This window comes from Setaria viridis, chromosome 9 (assembly GCF_005286985.2).
Source record: "Setaria viridis chromosome 9, Setaria_viridis_v4.0, whole genome shotgun sequence".
Lineage (NCBI taxonomy): Eukaryota > Viridiplantae > Streptophyta > Magnoliopsida > Poales > Poaceae > Setaria > Setaria viridis.
Window position 1 is genome coordinate 55774685 of NC_048271.2, and position 17414 is coordinate 55792098.

Consider the following 17414-nt stretch of genomic DNA (forward strand, 5'->3'; position numbering starts at 1 on the left):
CGCCTTCTTCTTTCTACTAGATCATCTTCCCGTCAAGCTTGGTCCCAATTTGGGATGCTGCTGGATTTGCACCCGAGACTGTCTAAAACAGTTTGGAAATAATGGATTCACCGAGCCGAACGTAACGTGTCGTCTAGAAATATAGGATGCTCCGAAATTCTCACATCAAAATTTTCATTTGTGCTCTAGAAATAATGCATATATTATCCTGCATGCCTACTAATCTTTTCTACTCTCTGCTACGTAGTAGAATGTGTTCACCGTGCTCTATGTGCTGTTTGTCATTGGCTTAATCGATCACGTGGATGGTCATCAAGTCCAAGAACTGGTGGGATCCATGGCCGGCCGGCTCTCATCATGCTGCCAATGGTGGTATTTACAATCAAAATGACACCCAAGTTGGACTTTGCAAAGAAGCCTACACGGCTACACCAGCAGCACGCGACGCCAACGATCTTAGTGCCAAACTACTACTGGCATCTAACAAATAAACCAACGATTGAGTGAAGTAAATAAGGGGCACCGTTTATATATAGTTATAAGTGCGCGTGGTGCCCTGGTCGTGGGTGTGCATGGTGCCTGCTTCACTCAAATAAAGGGGCGCTCTATTTTCATCTAGTTCTTGAGCTTGTACGTCCTTCTGGTGTGAATTTCATTTTGAGTATACAGTCAAATAAAGTTTGTTGCATGTTACGTCCACGCCCACGCCCACGCCCATGGGTGAAATTTTACACCCACACCCGCACCCATGGGTCGACTGCCATCCCTAATCATGTGTACATAATGCTTTTGATTCTTTTTTTAATTTTCATATTGCAGGATGCAACTACTCCATATACTACCAATACATAATATAATAAACAAATATTTTTGCCTCAGCAGAATCAAGCACGTACTTATCAAAACTTGGAGCACAATTATTATACAAGAACGTTAACGGCATACAACCATACAAGAATGTCAACCATACGGTGAGGTGGAAGGAAGATGTCCATGTCGAGGGCGAGTTCCGATCTTGCCGTACATTGATCTCGAGGAAGGCGCCACCGGGGAGAAGGAGATGGCGGCAACAAAGAAGATCAAGAACCCTCGCGTGGCCTTGTGTGTCATGGTCTTGGTGGTGAGGCTAATTCCCTTTGCTCTAATTTTCTCCCGCCTTCCCTTCCTTGTGCATCTATCTATGTCACATGGACTAACGTATCATTTATCCTACCTACTAATCATTTTACTCTCGCTAGCCTCTTTAGTTCCGGGTCCAAAAACGATCGAGATTTTTGTTAAAAATGGAAGGTTGTTTTTCTACCAGTGTGTGGTCGCCGTGCTGCAGGTGCCATTTTACATTGGCCTGTTCACGTGGATGGTCAGGGTTTCCAACAACTGGTGGGATTCATGGCCAGCTCTTGTCATCTTCTTGCCACTCTTTGTATTTACACTCTGGATTAAACCCAAGACAGATTATGCCATGGTATACCAAAATACTTGAATAAGCGATCTTATTACTTAATATTTCAAGTGTAATCATGTGCACCCTCCTAACTGGAGCAGGCACCTGCTGGGTGTGAATTTCGTTTTGAGTGATTATATAGAGTTTATAATACCTAAATAGTTTTGTCAATTTGGAGATGGCTTTCACAGAGATCAGATGCACTACTTGATATAACACAGAGGTTTCCGGCTATTCTCTACCTGAATCATGTGCGCTTAATGTTATTTATCCGTTTGTTTAGTTTTCCTTATTGCAGACGGATGTTGTGTAATTTGTCCATACTGACAATACGAAATAGGTGAAAGATTAATAAACAAATGCATTTGCCTCAGCAGAATCAAGCACATACCAAAACTTAAAGCACAAATATACAAGAACATGTTTGAATCTCAACGGCATTGAAATTTGAAACCAATTGGGCTGGAATCACATGTTAGGATACAAGCCAGCCTAAACAAGAGCCGGTGTGAACCAGCAAAAATCCCCTCATTGATTTCTCAGTTCGTTTAAGCCTTGCCAACAAGAATTCATCTCACAAGAGAACTACCATATACCATGCAAGCACAAGGAACCCCGCAACCATTCAACTTCATAGAATTGCATCACCTTTGGCAATCGTCTTCAGGTGGTGAAAACTCAACCATTTGCATACCCCTTCCAGCAACAGCAATCTGGTACTTCGTCTTTGCCCTGATAAAGACAACCACCACCATCAGAAACATCAAAAGATAAATGTAAGCACACACATTGTAAAGACAAGCTCACCGGTCATGGAAAACATCTAGAGTTTCAGGTTCAGGCACGCTAATGATAGCATGGGAGTATTCCGTGAATTTGGCAGATGATTCCATCTTCCAGCATCTTACTCTTTGATCAAGGCCAGTAGAGAAAGCCCAGGTACCGTCTGTCCAGATTCCTAAAACATGCATATGTAGACAGCTTAACTCCAATGAAACAGAAAGAAACAGTGGAAACATATGAAGTACATTGATTCGAATGGTGACAAACCTTTAACTGCTGCACTATGAGCTGATGGGACCTTATGTTGGAATAGAATTTTAAGTGTACCATTGTCATGCAAGTTTAGCCTAGCTGTGGTAGTTGAGGAGTCCTCTAGAGATCCTACTGTGAAGCTGAAGCACTGAACAGCCTGATCATCCCCACCACTTATGATGCAGTATGACTTGTCAGTTGCTGAGTATGATATGTGGAGACAATTAACGCCTGACTGATGGACACCAGATAATAATAGTATTGGCATCAATTCAGGTACGTCACATGATTGGGTACTTGAAGGCATCTCAGAATTTGAGCCATCACTTCCTTCATGCACTGTGTTGTGAGTGTTTTCCACACCACAAGTTTCAGATGAATTTTCAGTAGCATATGGGGTACTCGGGTTGCTCCCATCAGGGGGTGATTTATCTCCATCTCTCTTTTTCAAAGAATGGTTTGCCAGTGATCTCCATCGGCGACGACCGCCTTGGCTCCCTCTTCCTGTCCTGGGACGCCTTTGACAATCAATACTCATGTGTGGATGCGTCTCTGATATTAGTTGCATGAAGCCATGAACTGTCTCTGTCAGGTTCCAGAAAGTAATGCTACCATCTGTAGATCCACTCACAATAAGGTATCTATCTCCATCATCATCTGAAAATCAGAGTGATAATTTCATTAAGATAAAACCATTGTCATGACAGGAGAAAAGAAAATAGAACTGACCTTTATAGTGGCTAGCATTGATGATAATATGCCGCAGCACCAGAACTGGTGATGCCTGTGGAACCAACAAGGCAACATCAAACCTGTACAAAATGGAAGCAGCAGCTCAGAGATACAGCTGAGACTACTACAAATAGAAAATTTGTTTCAGAAATTCAGAATGCATACCACAATCGAGAAGGCAACAGAAGAGCACGGAGCACAACCGTTGCGTCTGAGCAAGCAACAACAACAAAGCATACGGTCAACCTGCCACAAAAGGAAGATTACAGGATGCAAGAGAATGAAACAAAGGCTATGCTAGCTAGATTCTGTACTGCAAACAGCACATGTATCACAATATTGGATCCTACCTAAGAACCGCATGCTTCAAAAGAAATGCTGTAACAGAAAGGTAACGCCAGTCATTTTCCATGTGATCCATAACACCCAGATTTGGCTGCACAGCAGAGGAACTTCCTTCCTCACCACTCTGTTTTATATGGCCAGCTTTCAACCTGTTCCTGGTAAGCTTTGGTGGCATGTGGGTAGTTAGCCATTGAAATGACATGGCCAAATCACCACTTTCCAAGTTTTTGGAGCTTTGCTTGGAGTCAACATCTAAGCCATTCAGACATACTTGTCCATTTTCTATCCTTGGTTGCAAAATCCAAGTAGTCAGGACTTGCTTTGATCCAACAGATATGAGTAACAAAGTCTCATCTTTGTTTTCAACCGTAATGTCATCAGAAATGCCGTTTGAACTGTAGTCACATGATTTATCTGTTATTGTGTAGGTCTTCGGGGTGAAGCACGTAGCTCGCACTGCTGAACCGCCAACATGTTCCCCTAGCAACTTTGAGGAACGCCATCTCCCAGAACCACCAGTCAAGAATCTGTAATGTATGTCACTACATCAGCATAAAGATGGAACGTATGATTACGAATTGATCACTTAAGAAAAAAATTATTTACCCTGTAAGGCGCACAGTTCCATCTTCACATCCTGTTGCTATCAACAGATCTGAGCTATTCTCAAGATGTGAATAACTTGCTGGATCTATGAAGCACAATGAGTGCACTTCTCTACCATGAAACTGCAAATGGAGAACTTGAGGGAGTAATTTCTTATCTTGAGTTGGCGCCCAATGCCTGTGAATGTGAATATCATGATCCTGCTTGAAAGGAAACAGCAAAATGCTAAGTATGCGATGAAAAATGCGCAACACAAAATATAGTCAAACAACAGTAAAACAGCCCTGGATAGGAGTGCTTGGAAAACAGCTATTCATGAGCCCGAACCCTGATTTGTGGATCTTGTTGGGTTTCAACTCTAGCCTACCCCAACTTGTTTGGGACTGAAAGGCTATGTTGTTGTTGTCACAGTAAAACACAACTATGTGATGGAAAGTGTATAAAATGCAAAATAATGTTCCTTCTTCAAGTTACGTGAGTAGGCCTTAGTCCGTAGCATTTTAGAGTTGAGACACGATTAAGCCTCAATATGCAATGAGACGGAAACTATAGTTGCCACTCTCCTGTGACTAAATTCAGAATTACCAGCCCCTCGAAACAAGCAACAATGGCAAGATATGAACACATGCAATCTTCGGAACAGAAGAAATAGTTCCCATGAGGTGTGTTGACTTTCACTAGAACATCAGCTAAGAAAAAATTCCACAAAACAATACTAAAGCAATTTAGAACACAAACCTTTACAAAGGCCAAGCAGTTCTGATACTCAGGGACTGTCCCAAGATAATAAGAATAAGGGCGCCGCCAACCTCCACAGGATACTTGAGCCATCTACAGAAGAGAGAAGTTTGGAACTAAAGATTAGCTGAACTGCTGGTTCTGATTGGCCAATTCATATGGTACTATTGTTCTGTTACCTTTGTTTCATTCTCAAGGTCCCAAATGATAAAATCTGCAGAAGTGAAACCTATTGCATAGGTACTCAATTGGCTCTCAGGTGCAAGATTAGTGTAGATGGATTGAATGGTGCCCAATTCTTTTACTTGCCTCATTCCAAAAAATTCAATCTTGCACACATTTCTTCCATACTTGAAGAAGCAAATGCAGCCATCTCCCCCAGTCTATAAATTTCAAGGATGAGGAGCATATGTCAGAACGAGCCGATGACTTTGGTAATATGAATAACAACAACGTTCTGGACATACAGTGTGAATTTCAATTTGATCGGAACTGGAGTCTTTTATATGAACACTTGTGACACTAGAAATGCCATGAGCTCCTTTAAAACGGTCACATGGAGGCATCTTCTGTTGCGTCACACCACTGTCATACAGTACCAATATTTTTGGGAAAGGAAAGGCTGTGATGTTACCCTTTTTATCACCAGCTATAAGGATCTGCATGGGGAAAAGGAGAAAAATTATGCGTTGCATAATCAGATCTTTAGTAGGTTTTATGAAAAAGTTCAGCTAATTAGCAGTTAATGATACGATGTATTTTAGTCTCCCCACAGGGACTGAAACACCATTTCTACTTTCCAAGCAACAATTTACATTTTAAAGGCCTCCTTATATTATCCTCTATTCTTTTGTTGGCTGATCCTAGATATATAAACACTAACACTATAGTCCCAGCTATTAAAACAAGTTCACACGAAGGATTCTAACAATAAGCATTTATGGTTTTGTTTTCAACTAGAAATCCAATAAGTTTTAAAGTCAATACCTCCGCTCGAGGAGATACATCTAAACACATGATTCGAGCTCCAAAGGAGGATTCAAACACTGCTACAAGTGGACACTTCTGAGGTGCATTGATAACATCCGTACTTGAGAACAGGGCATCTCTTATGTTCCATAACTTAAGCACACCCCTAGGATCAGCTGTGAAAATGTGACTGCGAGTGAAGAAAATCTGGTGAGAATAATGATTAACTGCTATTTAAAATGTCTAATTAGAAATTTAACAATTCACAGACCTACATTCGAGTGACCTGCACCAGTATACTTCAAGTAGTTGCCTATCTTTTTCTGCTGGCCAGGTAAAAGATAAGTTCACTTTTGGTTCAATGCTGCCATTGGTTAAACGGACGATAGTAACATTTCCCCGGCCATCTCCAAGGGCAATTATATCCTCCCTATTCAAAGAAAGGTTTGAGTATGTTGTCATGACATCCATGCAGATAATTGGTGCTTTCTCAGTGACCTGAATAATCTCAGTCCATCTTACATCCTCTACGTTAGAGAGTTCAGCATGATGCAGATATCCATTATTTGTGGCAACATACAGAACATTTTCTTCTGCAAAGTGTAGACAACGAACATACTCGCTTTTGCTGTGATGAAACAATGAATAAACAATTTCACTGTCACAACATGAGAGATAGAGATATTATGTAAATTGTGGAACCATAAAGAAGTACATCACACCTATCCAGGGGACCATACTGCCCCGAAACAGAAGGAGAAGATACTACGAAGATCTCATAATCATAGTTCAGACCATCAGATACCGCTTTGTCTTCCACTTTGTCATGAAAAGTGGAGCTGCATAGATGGTGCACTTTGATTGCTGAATCAAACCCAGCAGTGACCAGAAGCAGTGAGTTTGGGTCAAACAAACATCGCCATATTCCTCGGCCACTGTAGATTAGAGGAGCACAGTGAATTATTTTCTCCTTAGAGTAAACACTTCTGGGAATTCCAGATTGTTAAACAGCACCAGCCTGATTTTGCACAAGTTACAATCTAACAAACTACATCTTCCCAACTTACATGTGTTCTTTGAACATCTTGACCAGCTTTCCATCCATTCCCCAAATGCAACAAGTACAATCCTCACCAGCAGTTATAACTATCTAAAAGGAAAGCTAGGTTACAAACAGTAAGAAGTCTAAAAAAGCATTCAACTGGACATTTTAAATAATTCCCACCTATTCAAGAAAAAGGTTTATCAACATTTTTCTACGCTAGAAATACAAGTAAAAAATAAAGCATTGCTAAACGACACGGCGGAAAAGATAATCATCTACAAAAGGAGAGGGAACAAAGTATGACAAACTTACAGAATCAGAAACATAGCAATCCCATATCCTAGCACTATGTCCAAAAAGTGTGAGGTTTGGTATAATTTCAACAGTATCTTGACTGGCTGTCTGATTGACAAAACTCTGTGACTTGAAACTCAGCATCCACAGGCGAGCACTGCCACAGAAATAAAACTAAGTTGGCCGAAAATATCATGAAAGGCAATCGTCTGAAACAAAAAGGTTCCTGAAGCAGGCAGTGGGAGCCAAAAGCAAAACAGACCAACCTACGGTCATCAGAAACAGACATAAACTTTGATCCATCAGAGGACCAAGCTATTCGGAATATTGAACCTTCATGTTCCTTCAGCCTACCAAGATGAACTGTCATGTACTGATTATCACCAAGACGTCTGATTTCGTAATCCTTGACATCAGAAGTATCCCCTTCACACGAGCGTAACAAGGAGGGTCCCAGATTTTGCGGTGCCAATTTCCATATGAGAATCTGGGAAAGAAGATTAACATCAAGAGCTATTTATAATGAAATGTGAACTTCCTCATTCGGATAATTAGGAAACATTGTTTGAGATTTTCCTTGAACAGCTGAGCCAGAGCTGAAACAGAAACAACGGAGAGCCTGGAAAGCTTACCTCATTTAAAATGGTTCCGGATGCCACAAGAAGTTCTCTGACAGAGTCTCCCCACATTCTCATGGAATACAGAAGGCACTTCTCTGCATCCAGAAGGCAACTTTGTAAGCAATCATGTAAGAGGAATTTAGCACATGATGCCATTTGGACCAAGGGAACATCGAGGTGCTGAACCAACCTGGAGATTTCACTCGGGTAACCAACATGCGCTTGCTCAAATCCCACAGCGCAACTGAATTGTCACTCAGACCAATGGCAAGCAGCCGATCGACCTGCACCCGGAATCGCGCGACCGTTAAGGTAAAATCGAAAAGGTTCCACCGTAAGAACGGGAAGCAAGCGTGGTACCTACCTCCAGGAAACGAGCGTCGAGCACCCAGTGATCGAACCCCGGGAGCCTCTGCTCCAGCTCGAGCCGCACCTCGCCCACTTCACTGCCATCGCCATCTGCACTGACACCGACCCCGAGGGAGAATAGCTTAACCCTCCTCTCACCGAACACCGCGAGCGAGCAGTTGGAGCAATTGGGGCTTCCTCCCCGGGGCTCGATGCCGTGGACGCGCACTCCGTCGAACACTTGGAACGCAGCGACGAGCCTGGCGGCGCCCACCTCGTACACAAGCAGCTCCGACCCGGTGCCTGCAGCCACAAGGCGAAGGGAGTGGATATCATCACCCGCAAGCTCACGCGGACGCGCACGCTCCACCACAGCAGCCCGCGGGCGGAGCCACATACGAGCCAGCGGCGCTGGAGGGTGCCCGACGATCGGAAGAGGGAGGAGGCGGGGAGTGTACCGGCGAGTAGGAGAGGGCGGGGCGAGGAGGGGAGGAAGGAGAGCGCGGAGACGTCCCCCAGGTAGGAGCCCGGACGGAGGTGGCCGGCGGCGGCCATGGCTGAGGCGGCGTAGACTGGGAGGAGGGTTTATTGGGGGTTACCGGTTGGGTTTGCTGACGGAGATGGCGGGGGTTCGTTTTGGGCTCCATTTTGCATTCCTTCCATTAGTCCCTTCAAACATTGGGCCGGGCCGGGCCGGGCCGAGCTCGAAACACACGACCTGCTTGAAACTAAAAGCAGGTTTTCTTTTCAAATTACTTTCAGTTTCTGCCTTTTTTTTAGTAGAAGAAAAATTGATTTTGGCGAAACCAAGGGGTCCTATTCCTATCGAAACAAGCGCACTTTTTTTTCGAAAGGTAAACAAGCACACGTCGAGCTTTGATTTTTTTTTGAAACGAGTCAGCTGGAGAATTTTAGTTTCTTTTGTGCCGATCGGTAGCGCTGTTGTTTCTTGGTCAAAATGAGATGATAAGAGAATCGAGAAAAAAAAATCCCTCCTCAAATGAGTGCCTTTTTTTTGTCTTTTTGATGAAATGCACTTTTACCTTCCAGGATTTTGTTCTCTGTTCTCATGGTCAAAGTCCACTTGGATGTGCTTTGTTCTTCGGTGCTATGCAGAGAGCAGGTGCAGAAAGCATGTGAATGTCATGGTGCTCTCTTGCTAAAGAGAGCACTACATGGAATGGAAGGTGCGCTGTCCCAACCCAAATGCTCCGGCCCTGCGATTTTGTCCGGTGCTCGATCGTCAAAGAGGCAGAAGGAATCTTGACGCGAGGAACGACGACGACGTCACGGTTACGCTGCGCTCGCCGCCGGCGACCGGTCCCGACGGTTGCTATTCCAAAGCTGAAAGCATACATCCTTCTTCAGGAGCATGCAATGCTGCATTAGAATTACGACCAATTTAAAGCTTTTCTTCTTCTTCTTCTTTTTTTAAAAAAAAAGCGAAGAAGATTTCTTGTTCCTGGCGGTGTTGTTCCATTCCACGGAAGAAAAAGCGTTAAAGGTCCCTACAACGTAGGCTTAGTCATTGATCAGGCACACAAAAGTCTCCGGTTTATAGCGGCGCACCGATGTTGACATGGGGATCTGGAGATCCTGCCTGTGCTCGAGAGGAATGAACACCGCACATGTGGATGTAAATGAGTCCTTTTCGAACAGTAGTATAAGATAGAATTGTGTACCATAAAAAACTAAAAAAACAGCATACGCATGATGCAAAAGCTTCAGATAGCCTGATGAGGCCAAGAGGGCACCTATACTTAAACTCCTCTTTCAAGGAGACAGACGGGCCGGGGTAAGAAACAAAAAGCTCTTCCTGAATGGAACTGTCTCTGTGTGGAAACACCTAGACGGCTAGACGGTTCTGTTGTTTGTCCTGCTGGTCATCCGAATGAAGTTGAAACCTCCACATCCACACCACTAACCAATGCGATTCTCTTCCCGTTGTTCACATGCGTTATATTTCTGCCAGGAAGAGGTTTCTTCTCACCTCTCTTGAGCGAGCGTCGTCCTTGAGCAAGTAGCAGCCTCTCCTGCTCCTCTGGTGTTATCCGCCCAAAACTTCAGATGGCTCAGGTTAGCATGCAGTTACTGATGCCTTCTCCTTCTTCCTCCTCAGCTCCGTTTCTCTAATCGTGCCCCTTGTTGGAATCATGGCTGCAAAGAGTCTAACAAGGATGTGTCCACGGGGTGCTGGCAGAAGGTGGTGCTCCGGGTCCCGGCCATGACCGACGACAAGACGAAGCAGAAAGCCATCGAAGCTGTTGCTGATATCTACGGTAAGTTTCTCATCCATTAATTGCTTCTTTGGAAGTTTGGATTATTTCCTTTTTTCTTTCTAAAGAGTTCAGCTGCTGTTTTCACATTAACCAGCTAGGAGACTGAAAAAACGGAGGCTGTTTTCACATTAACCAAATCTCTAGAACTGAACCTGCAAACGTGCTTGCTTTCATATTTCTCGTTCATTTTGTTCACCTTGTGAGTTATGTAATACTCCGCCCCATCGGGGCCTTTCCTCTATTTTAACATAGCTGCAGCTCTCCTGCAAGCTCGTTTCAAAAAAAAAAAAAGAGTTATGGTATACTCCAATCATCATTCAGAAACATGGCTTAACGGCCGATCGGTAGCTGAACAATTCTTGTGATCATAAAGCATGCATGGCCAGATTGTTAGGTGGAATCGGATCGCGATGCCTGATCAAACACGGGTCCATATGATACATCTGTCACAGCCTGAAAACGTATTGCTCTTTTTGTCGGATGCAGAAATTTGGTACCCACGGGATAGGAAAGCCTTTTGCATGCGAATGATTGGCCATCACTCATGGCATAAGGTCGGCAGAAGCTCGAAAACAAAAACACTTGGCAAACATGTTGCATAAATAACTCTAAAACCAGCTCAAAATATACAGTACGCCGAGAATCGTGAATGAATTATTACTCTTTTGCTAGCTAGCTGACAGAATATGTGATGCTTAGCAAGCCCTGCTGGCAGAATAATGCATCGTTTTTTTTTTTGGTTTGTCTTTGCTCGATCTTGGTTCAGGAATCGATTCGATCGCAGCAGACCTCAAGGACAACAAGATGACGGTGATCGGCGACATGGACGCCGTGGCGATCGCCAAGAAGCTGAAGAAGATGGGGAAGATCGACATAGTTTCGGTCGGCCCCGCCAAGGAGGAGAAGAAGCCGGAGAAGAAGGAAGAGAAGAAAGAGGAGAAGGCTGACAAGAAGCCGGCGGAGGGGGAGAAGAAGGACAACAAGTGAAGGAGCAGCCGCCAGTTGGTCTGTCCGATGAAGCCAACGGAATCACGAAAACCCGGCGAAAATCTTGACCAGTTTTTCTTTTTCCAACTGAGACTGAGACTGAGAATGATTGCCGAATCGCTTTGTTTACGGTACTTGCTACGCCTGAGAAAAGAAATCGAGACGTTTACGCATGGCTGGGCTCCTTGCTGCTTTTCCCGTCATTACGCTACCCATAACTGTTGACGGTAGTAGGATACATAACGCTGACACGGATCCTGCTTAGAGCGTTGATGTGTCTTGGAACTGGTACTGACAGTCACTTGGCGATCATCGCAGACCGCAACGGCCATTGAGAATGGCAGGGGTAGAGAATTGTCGTGACTTGCAAGAGGTCTCAAAAGATAACATCGCCAGTAGTACATCTCCTTCGTTAGTGGGTGGCCCAGTGGGCTGCCGATTAGGATGTGAACTTTTGATGTGGAGTGGAGATGCTTGCTCCTCAAAGATAGGCCTTCCCGGTGACTTGGGCTCCGGTCCGGGCCCAAAGCGAGTGTTACAGGCTGTTTCTTCTTTTTCTGGGTTATTCATGGGCCTTTTTTTGAAAGCGGTTATTCATGGGCTTTGGGCGAAGATAGGTATAGGTGGCTCTAGAGAATAGGTAGAGACGTTTTCGTTACTTGTAGTATTTGAGCCCAGATAGGGCAGGCAGGACATTCTGCTCCTTTTCAGCCCACGAAGAGCGGGGGATCGACCGACGAGAGCGAAGCAAACAAGGAGGACGGTGATGGTTTGTGTTGGCTTGTTGGCATCAGTGGAATGGAATGGCCGTCGTCTGTCTTTTGTGTCAGCGTCCAACGAGCAACCACCAACCGCCTCAATTGACCTGGCCAGGCCTCCTACCCGTGGATCACCGGTTGAACATAAATGCAGTCCACGGCTGCCCATCACGGCGGCGCCGGCCATAATCATGCCCCCCGTTGATCATCGTCTCTTGTCGTGTCGTCACTGCTAGGAGTGCACTGCTCATGCAATAATTCAAAGAGATGAGACTGCATTTACGCGGTCAAATTGGTGATTGATGTATACTACTATACTGTATCTGCATTACTGCACAGCTGCCTGATGACTCAGATTGAAGCAGTAGAAGAAGAAGATCACGAAGGGCAAGGGTGGAAGAAGAGCACTCATCATCAGTGTCGTTTCGGTGCCGCGCGCGGAGTACCTACCAGCTCAACCTCGTACAGTTACCGGTATCCCTCGCCGCATTAACCCGGTCCAGGTCGTGTGGTACGTACGTGTCGGCAGCAGCTAGCCGCCGCGCGGGCCATCCATCACATGTGTCGCGCGTGGCACCGCGGCGAGCTACACCTGCTGCAAGGCGAGGCGATGGAATGTATGGCGCGCGCGGCTATAAATGCCGATCGAGCCGGGCCGGGCGTCTTCACTCGATCTATCATTCATCAGTGTAGCTAGCTAGCTCGCATAGCACCACCACTGACAGTGAGCAGACCAGAGAGAGGAAGATGACGATGAAGCAGCAGCAGGTGGTGGTGTGCGCAGTGCTGGTGCTGCTGGCCATGGCGGGCGTCGCGTCGGCGGCGTCTTGCAACGTGGGTCAGCTGACGCCGTGCGCGTCGCCGCTGGCGACGGGCGCGACGCCGTCGGCGTCGTGCTGCTCGAGCCTGAGGGCGCAGCAGGGGTGCTTCTGCACGTACGCCAAGAACCCCACCTACGCGCGCTACATCAACAGCCCCAACGCCAAGAAGGTGGTCGCCTCCTGCGGCCTCACCGTCCCGCGCTGCTAATTTTGCTATCAGCCCCGCCCGCTGCGCTCCATCATCCATGCCCGCGATGTTATTGGTGTGCCATCACCTGTGTCTCTATATAGATGCACATGTCTGCATGAGTATGATCACTCGATCAGGTACTAGTATCTGTTTGTACGAGGAATAAAGGGTGGGTATTGCGTCTTCCTGCTCCCTACTTGAGAACCTGATGTCGTTCCCTATGCTATGCGTGCAGTGTGCTTTACGCTGTCAGCGACGCTATTCTGAAATTTCCATTGGAAATTAGTGTTCATTTTTGAAAGAACGATGCACAAGTAGTGTGTTTCATTGCAGAAAATACAAGATTATAGTACCCACTACTAGAAAAAGACTATAAAAAATAGCCTCTAATACTGGTCTCAAACCCCCCTCTAGTACCGGTTGTGCAACCGGTACTGCACAATCGGTACTAGAGGGCCCCTCTAGTACCGGTTGGAATAACCGGTACTACCCACTACTAGAAGGTTCCTCTAGTACCGGTTGGAAAAATCAGTACTGCACAATCGGTACTACCCACTACTAGAACCCAACCTTCTAGTACCGGTTGGAAAAACCGGTACTGCACAATCGGTACTGCCCACTACTAGAGGAACGGGTTCCTCTAGTACCGGTTGGAAAAACCGGTACTGCACAATCGGTACTAGAGGGGGTTCCTCTACTACCGGTTGGAACAACCGGTACTACCCACTACTAGAAGGTTCCTCTAGTACCGGTTGGAAAAACCGGTACTACCCACTACTAGAATTTTTCAACCGGGGTTCCTCTAGTACCGGTTGGAATAACCGGTACTACCCACTACTAGAAGGTTCCTCTTGTACTGGTTGGAAAAATCGGGTAGTATTAAACCGGTACTACCCAGTAATAGAATTTTCCAACCGGTACTACCCACTACTAGAAGGTTCCTCTAGTACCGGTTGGAAAAACCGGTACTACCCACTACTAGAATTTTCCAACCGGTACTACCCACTACTAGAAAAAGTCTGTACCGGTTGGAAAAACCGGTACTACCCACGACTAGAAAAAGACTATACTACCCACTACTAGAAAAAGTCTATACCAAAAGTCTGTACCGGTTGGAAAAACCGGTACTACCCACTACTAGAAAAAGACTATAAAAAATAGCCTCCTCTAGTACCGGTTGGAAAACCGGTACTACCCACTACTAGAAAAAGTCTGTACCGGTCGAAAAAACCGGTACTACCCACTACTAGAAAAAGTCTGTACCGGTCGAAAAAACTGGTACTACCCACTACTAGAAAAAGACTATAAAAAATAGCCTCTAGTACAGGTCCCAAACCTCCTCTGGTTGTGCAACCGATACTGCACAATCGGTACTAGAGGGGGGTCCCTCTAGTACCGGTTGGAATAACCGGTACTAGAGGGCGTTATAAAATTAAAAAAGAAAAAGAAAAATCCCCCCACCCAGCTGGCCGCCTCCACCCGCCGCCGGCCACCGGCTCCACCTCCACCCCCGCCCTCCTCGCCGGCTCCTTGCCTCTCCACCACTATCCTCCTCCGCCCCTTCCTAGCCTCCTCTACCCCCGCCGCCGCTTCCCATAGATATCCGTCGCCGCCGCTCCCCGGCACCCTCCTCCTCGGTCCCCTCCTCCTTTGCTCCTATCCACGCCAGCCCCCTCTACCTCCGCCTCCTCCTCCTCCCGACCCCTTCCCCGCCGCTACCCGCTCCCTCCTCCTCCTCCTCCTCTTCCTCCTCCTCCTCCTCCTCGGCCCCCTCCACCCCCGCCTCCTCCTCCTCCTCCCGGCCCCACCACTGCTGCCGGCATCCCCTACAGAGAGACGTACCGGACCGCCACCTCACCATCTACCGCCACCATCATCGCATCGCCGCCTCACCTCGCCCCGTCGCTGCTCCTCATCGCCGGTGAGGGGCGAGCGGAGGGGAAGGGGAGGGGAGGGGCGGGCGGAGTCTCAGAGGGAGGGAGAGGGAGAGATAGAGAGCTCTAGTGGAAGGGAGAGGGCCGGTGAGGAGGAGACTTGGGCGCTAGCTTGTGGCAGTGGAGGAGAAGAAGAGAGAAGCAGTGGAGGAGAACGACTTGGGTGTTGCGGGGCGCGTGATGAAGCAAATAAGCACGGGCGGCGAGACAGAGGAAAAAAGAGAAAAAAAATTGCGGGACGGTTCTAGTACCGGATGGAGACTCCAATCGGACCTCTAGTACCGGTTGGAGTCTCCATCCGGTACTAGAGGGCCTCCGGGGGTTCCCAACTTTCGAACCGGTACTAATACTAACATTAGTACCGGGTCCAAAAACAACCGGTACTAAGGCTAGGGATGAAAGGTCAGTTTTCTGGTAGTGGAAGTCATAGGCAGGAAAAGGAAAAGAAAAGAAAAACAAAAGGACTATAGTGTGTGTTTAATTGATATAGCAGAAAATACAAGACTACAACCCTAGGAGGCCATAGGCAGGAAAAGGAAAAGACTACAGCTCTGGTAGGCCATAGGCAGGAAAAGGAAGGTCATAGGTAGGAAAAAGAAAAGAAAAGGAATTGATTGGGATATCAACGTGGGTCATCACTCAACTCAAAAAAGGCCACACCCGACAGGTTGGATTGGGACGTCAACGTGGTCTTCTCACTCCACTCACCACGGCGGCACCCACCAACATTCACACTCATATATTTGCTGAAACCTCCAGGCGTGCCCCTATGTCGATAGGAATCGATAGAAGCAGACTACACCGCACTGAGAAGGCCACCGCCATGCAGGACCCTCCGTCATAGTGCCGTTGCAACACCACACTCCACCTGACAAAGTGATACCACAGAATCTGGACCTCTCACAGGCTGCCTCGCAGACGCCACCACGATAACACAACTCGCAGAGGCCTCGCCGCATCCGCCGTTGGACTCCCCCTCGCTCTCGTCGCCTCAAAGAAACATCGCGCGCGCGGGCTTTACCTCACCCGCCACAGTACTCCACGTCACAGATCCGTTTCTTTTGTCGCCAGATCTCCATCGATCAACCAAGCCGCCACCGTAGGTCGACTTCGTCTCGTTGCCTCACCCACGCAAAAACCTCCGCCGTCAAGTCAGCAAACTAGAGAGGTCGCTTGGGCCACCTTTCGACGATATACCGCACCGGGTAGTCCAGCCAAGTTGATCAACCCACCGCGGTCTGCTGCAAGCCTAGTTGTCCCACGATGCCATTGCCGCAAGCGCCATCTTCCAACGCAGTCCCACGCTGCTCTGACTATTGCCAAGCAACATCAGCCGCCGCGGTCCGCTGCAAGCAGCCAAGCCGACAACCATGCGACAACCCCTGACCGCTGCCATACCTATGATCGCCTCCACATGGCCTCGGCAACATCCGTCCAGCTTTCCATGCGGCTGGAATGCTACCACCAGCTGTGGCTGCCCATGACCAATGGACCAGCAATGTCACGAACCAAGATGGGTATCTAGAGACGACGTGTAACGGCCTCGGACAAAAATCCTTCGTGTCAATCCTAATCCGAGCCCCTGATCACCTCTCTTAGCTTTCCAAGCCTAAGTGTTCAACCTCCAAATCTTCCGACCCCTGCGACCCGACCCCTCGCCGTGGTCTTCCCAGTTCCGACCCCGCCGACCCCCAACCCACCGTCGGATCTTCCTAAGCCATCCCACAGCATCGCCCTCCAGTTCGAGCAGTGGACCACCGAGACTGACCGGTGGGCCCACGAGATCTTTTCCCCCAGATCTCCCGCGACAGGCGCACTCGAGTTGCATGCCCGCTTCAGTTTTCCCCTGCCGCGTGGCTCAACTCCTCCGACGCCTGCCGCTCCGCCTCGTTCCCGGCCCGCGACCGGATGGAATCCCGCGCCCTCCTCCCCAATCGCAGCGGAAGCCCCTCTGCAACCCTTTCTGCAGCACCTCGCCGCCCGCGCCCATCATCACCTCGCCAGATCCCGGCCGTAGAGCCCGATGCCGCCCGTCTTGTCCGTCACCTCGCCACAGTCGCGCCGCCCCGGTCTTCGCTACATGACGATTCCTCCTCCGCCAACCCAGACCACGGCAGCGACAACTCCTTTTCCCGCCCTGTCAGAAGCCGCCCCGACAATCTGTTGCTCCGCGCTCACCCGCGCGCCCTCAGCCGCCTGTCTTCTCACCTGTGCGCCCTCGATCCTAGCGCCGTTTTCCCGGTCACTTCCATCAGATCCACCGCACGAC

General features: G+C 47.7%; 3 protein-coding genes across 5 annotated transcripts; 2 read left to right on the plus strand and 1 right to left on the minus strand.

Annotated features, from left to right (window-relative positions):
- Positions 1-1781: 1781 nt before the first annotated feature.
- Positions 1782-8803, minus strand: LOC117840655 (uncharacterized). The gene is made up of 20 exons (XM_034721172.2): positions 8635-8803; positions 8193-8479; positions 8019-8112; positions 7841-7923; positions 7475-7695; positions 7227-7365; positions 6937-7019; positions 6592-6804; positions 6141-6497; positions 5888-6059; positions 5368-5559; positions 5080-5283; positions 4901-4993; positions 4163-4362; positions 3562-4083; positions 3377-3457; positions 3209-3291; positions 2495-3136; positions 2252-2402; positions 1782-2176 (listed from the first exon to the last, which is right to left on the minus strand). Exons 1-20 carry the CDS (start codon positions 8729-8731, stop codon positions 2089-2091), a joined length of 4002 nt encoding a protein of 1333 aa, XP_034577063.1. The 5' UTR covers positions 8732-8803; the 3' UTR covers positions 1782-2088.
- Positions 8804-9949: 1146 nt separating this feature from the next.
- Positions 9950-11615, plus strand: LOC117840667 (heavy metal-associated isoprenylated plant protein 39). Of its 3 annotated transcripts, none has more exons than XM_034721185.2 (3): positions 9950-10252; positions 10344-10455; positions 11222-11615. In XM_034721185.2, the coding sequence occupies exons 1-3, from the start codon at positions 10244-10246 to the stop codon at positions 11440-11442; spliced, it is 342 nt and encodes a 113-aa protein (XP_034577076.1). In that variant the 5' UTR covers positions 9950-10243; the 3' UTR covers positions 11443-11615. The 3 variants fall into 3 exon arrangements, with proteins under 3 accessions (XP_034577076.1, XP_034577078.1, XP_034577077.1); XM_034721187.2 differs by having other exon boundaries at positions 10380-10455; XM_034721186.2 differs by having other exon boundaries at positions 9952-10252; positions 10377-10455.
- A 1235-nt stretch (positions 11616-12850) lies between these two features.
- Positions 12851-13394, plus strand: LOC117840668 (non-specific lipid-transfer protein 2P). Its single transcript, XM_034721188.2, has one exon. It carries the CDS (start codon positions 12948-12950, stop codon positions 13227-13229), a length of 282 nt encoding a protein of 93 aa, XP_034577079.1. The 5' UTR covers positions 12851-12947; the 3' UTR covers positions 13230-13394.
- The last annotated feature ends 4020 nt before the right edge of the window (positions 13395-17414 follow it).

Bases quoted from the DNA above. Each gene is read 5' to 3' on its own strand.
- LOC117840655 (XM_034721172.2), bottom strand. From the start codon at position 8,731: ATGGCCGCCGCCGGCCACCTCCGTCCGGGCTCCTACCTGGGGGACGTC. The intron at 5,284-5,367 runs GTATGTCCAGAA...TGAAATTTATAG, and splicing joins ATCAAATTGAAATTCACACT to ACTGGGGGAGATGGCTGCAT. The intron at 4,363-4,900 runs GTTTGTGTTCTA...CCTTTCAAGCAG, and splicing joins ACTGCTTGGCCTTTGTAAAG to GATCATGATATTCACATTCA.
- LOC117840668 (XM_034721188.2), top strand. From the start codon at position 12,948: ATGACGATGAAGCAGCAGCAGGTGGTGGTGTGCGCAGTGCTGGTGCTG.
- LOC117840667 (XM_034721185.2), top strand. The intron at 10,456-11,221 runs GTAAGTTTCTCA...ATCTTGGTTCAG, and splicing joins AGCTGTTGCTGATATCTACG to GAATCGATTCGATCGCAGCA.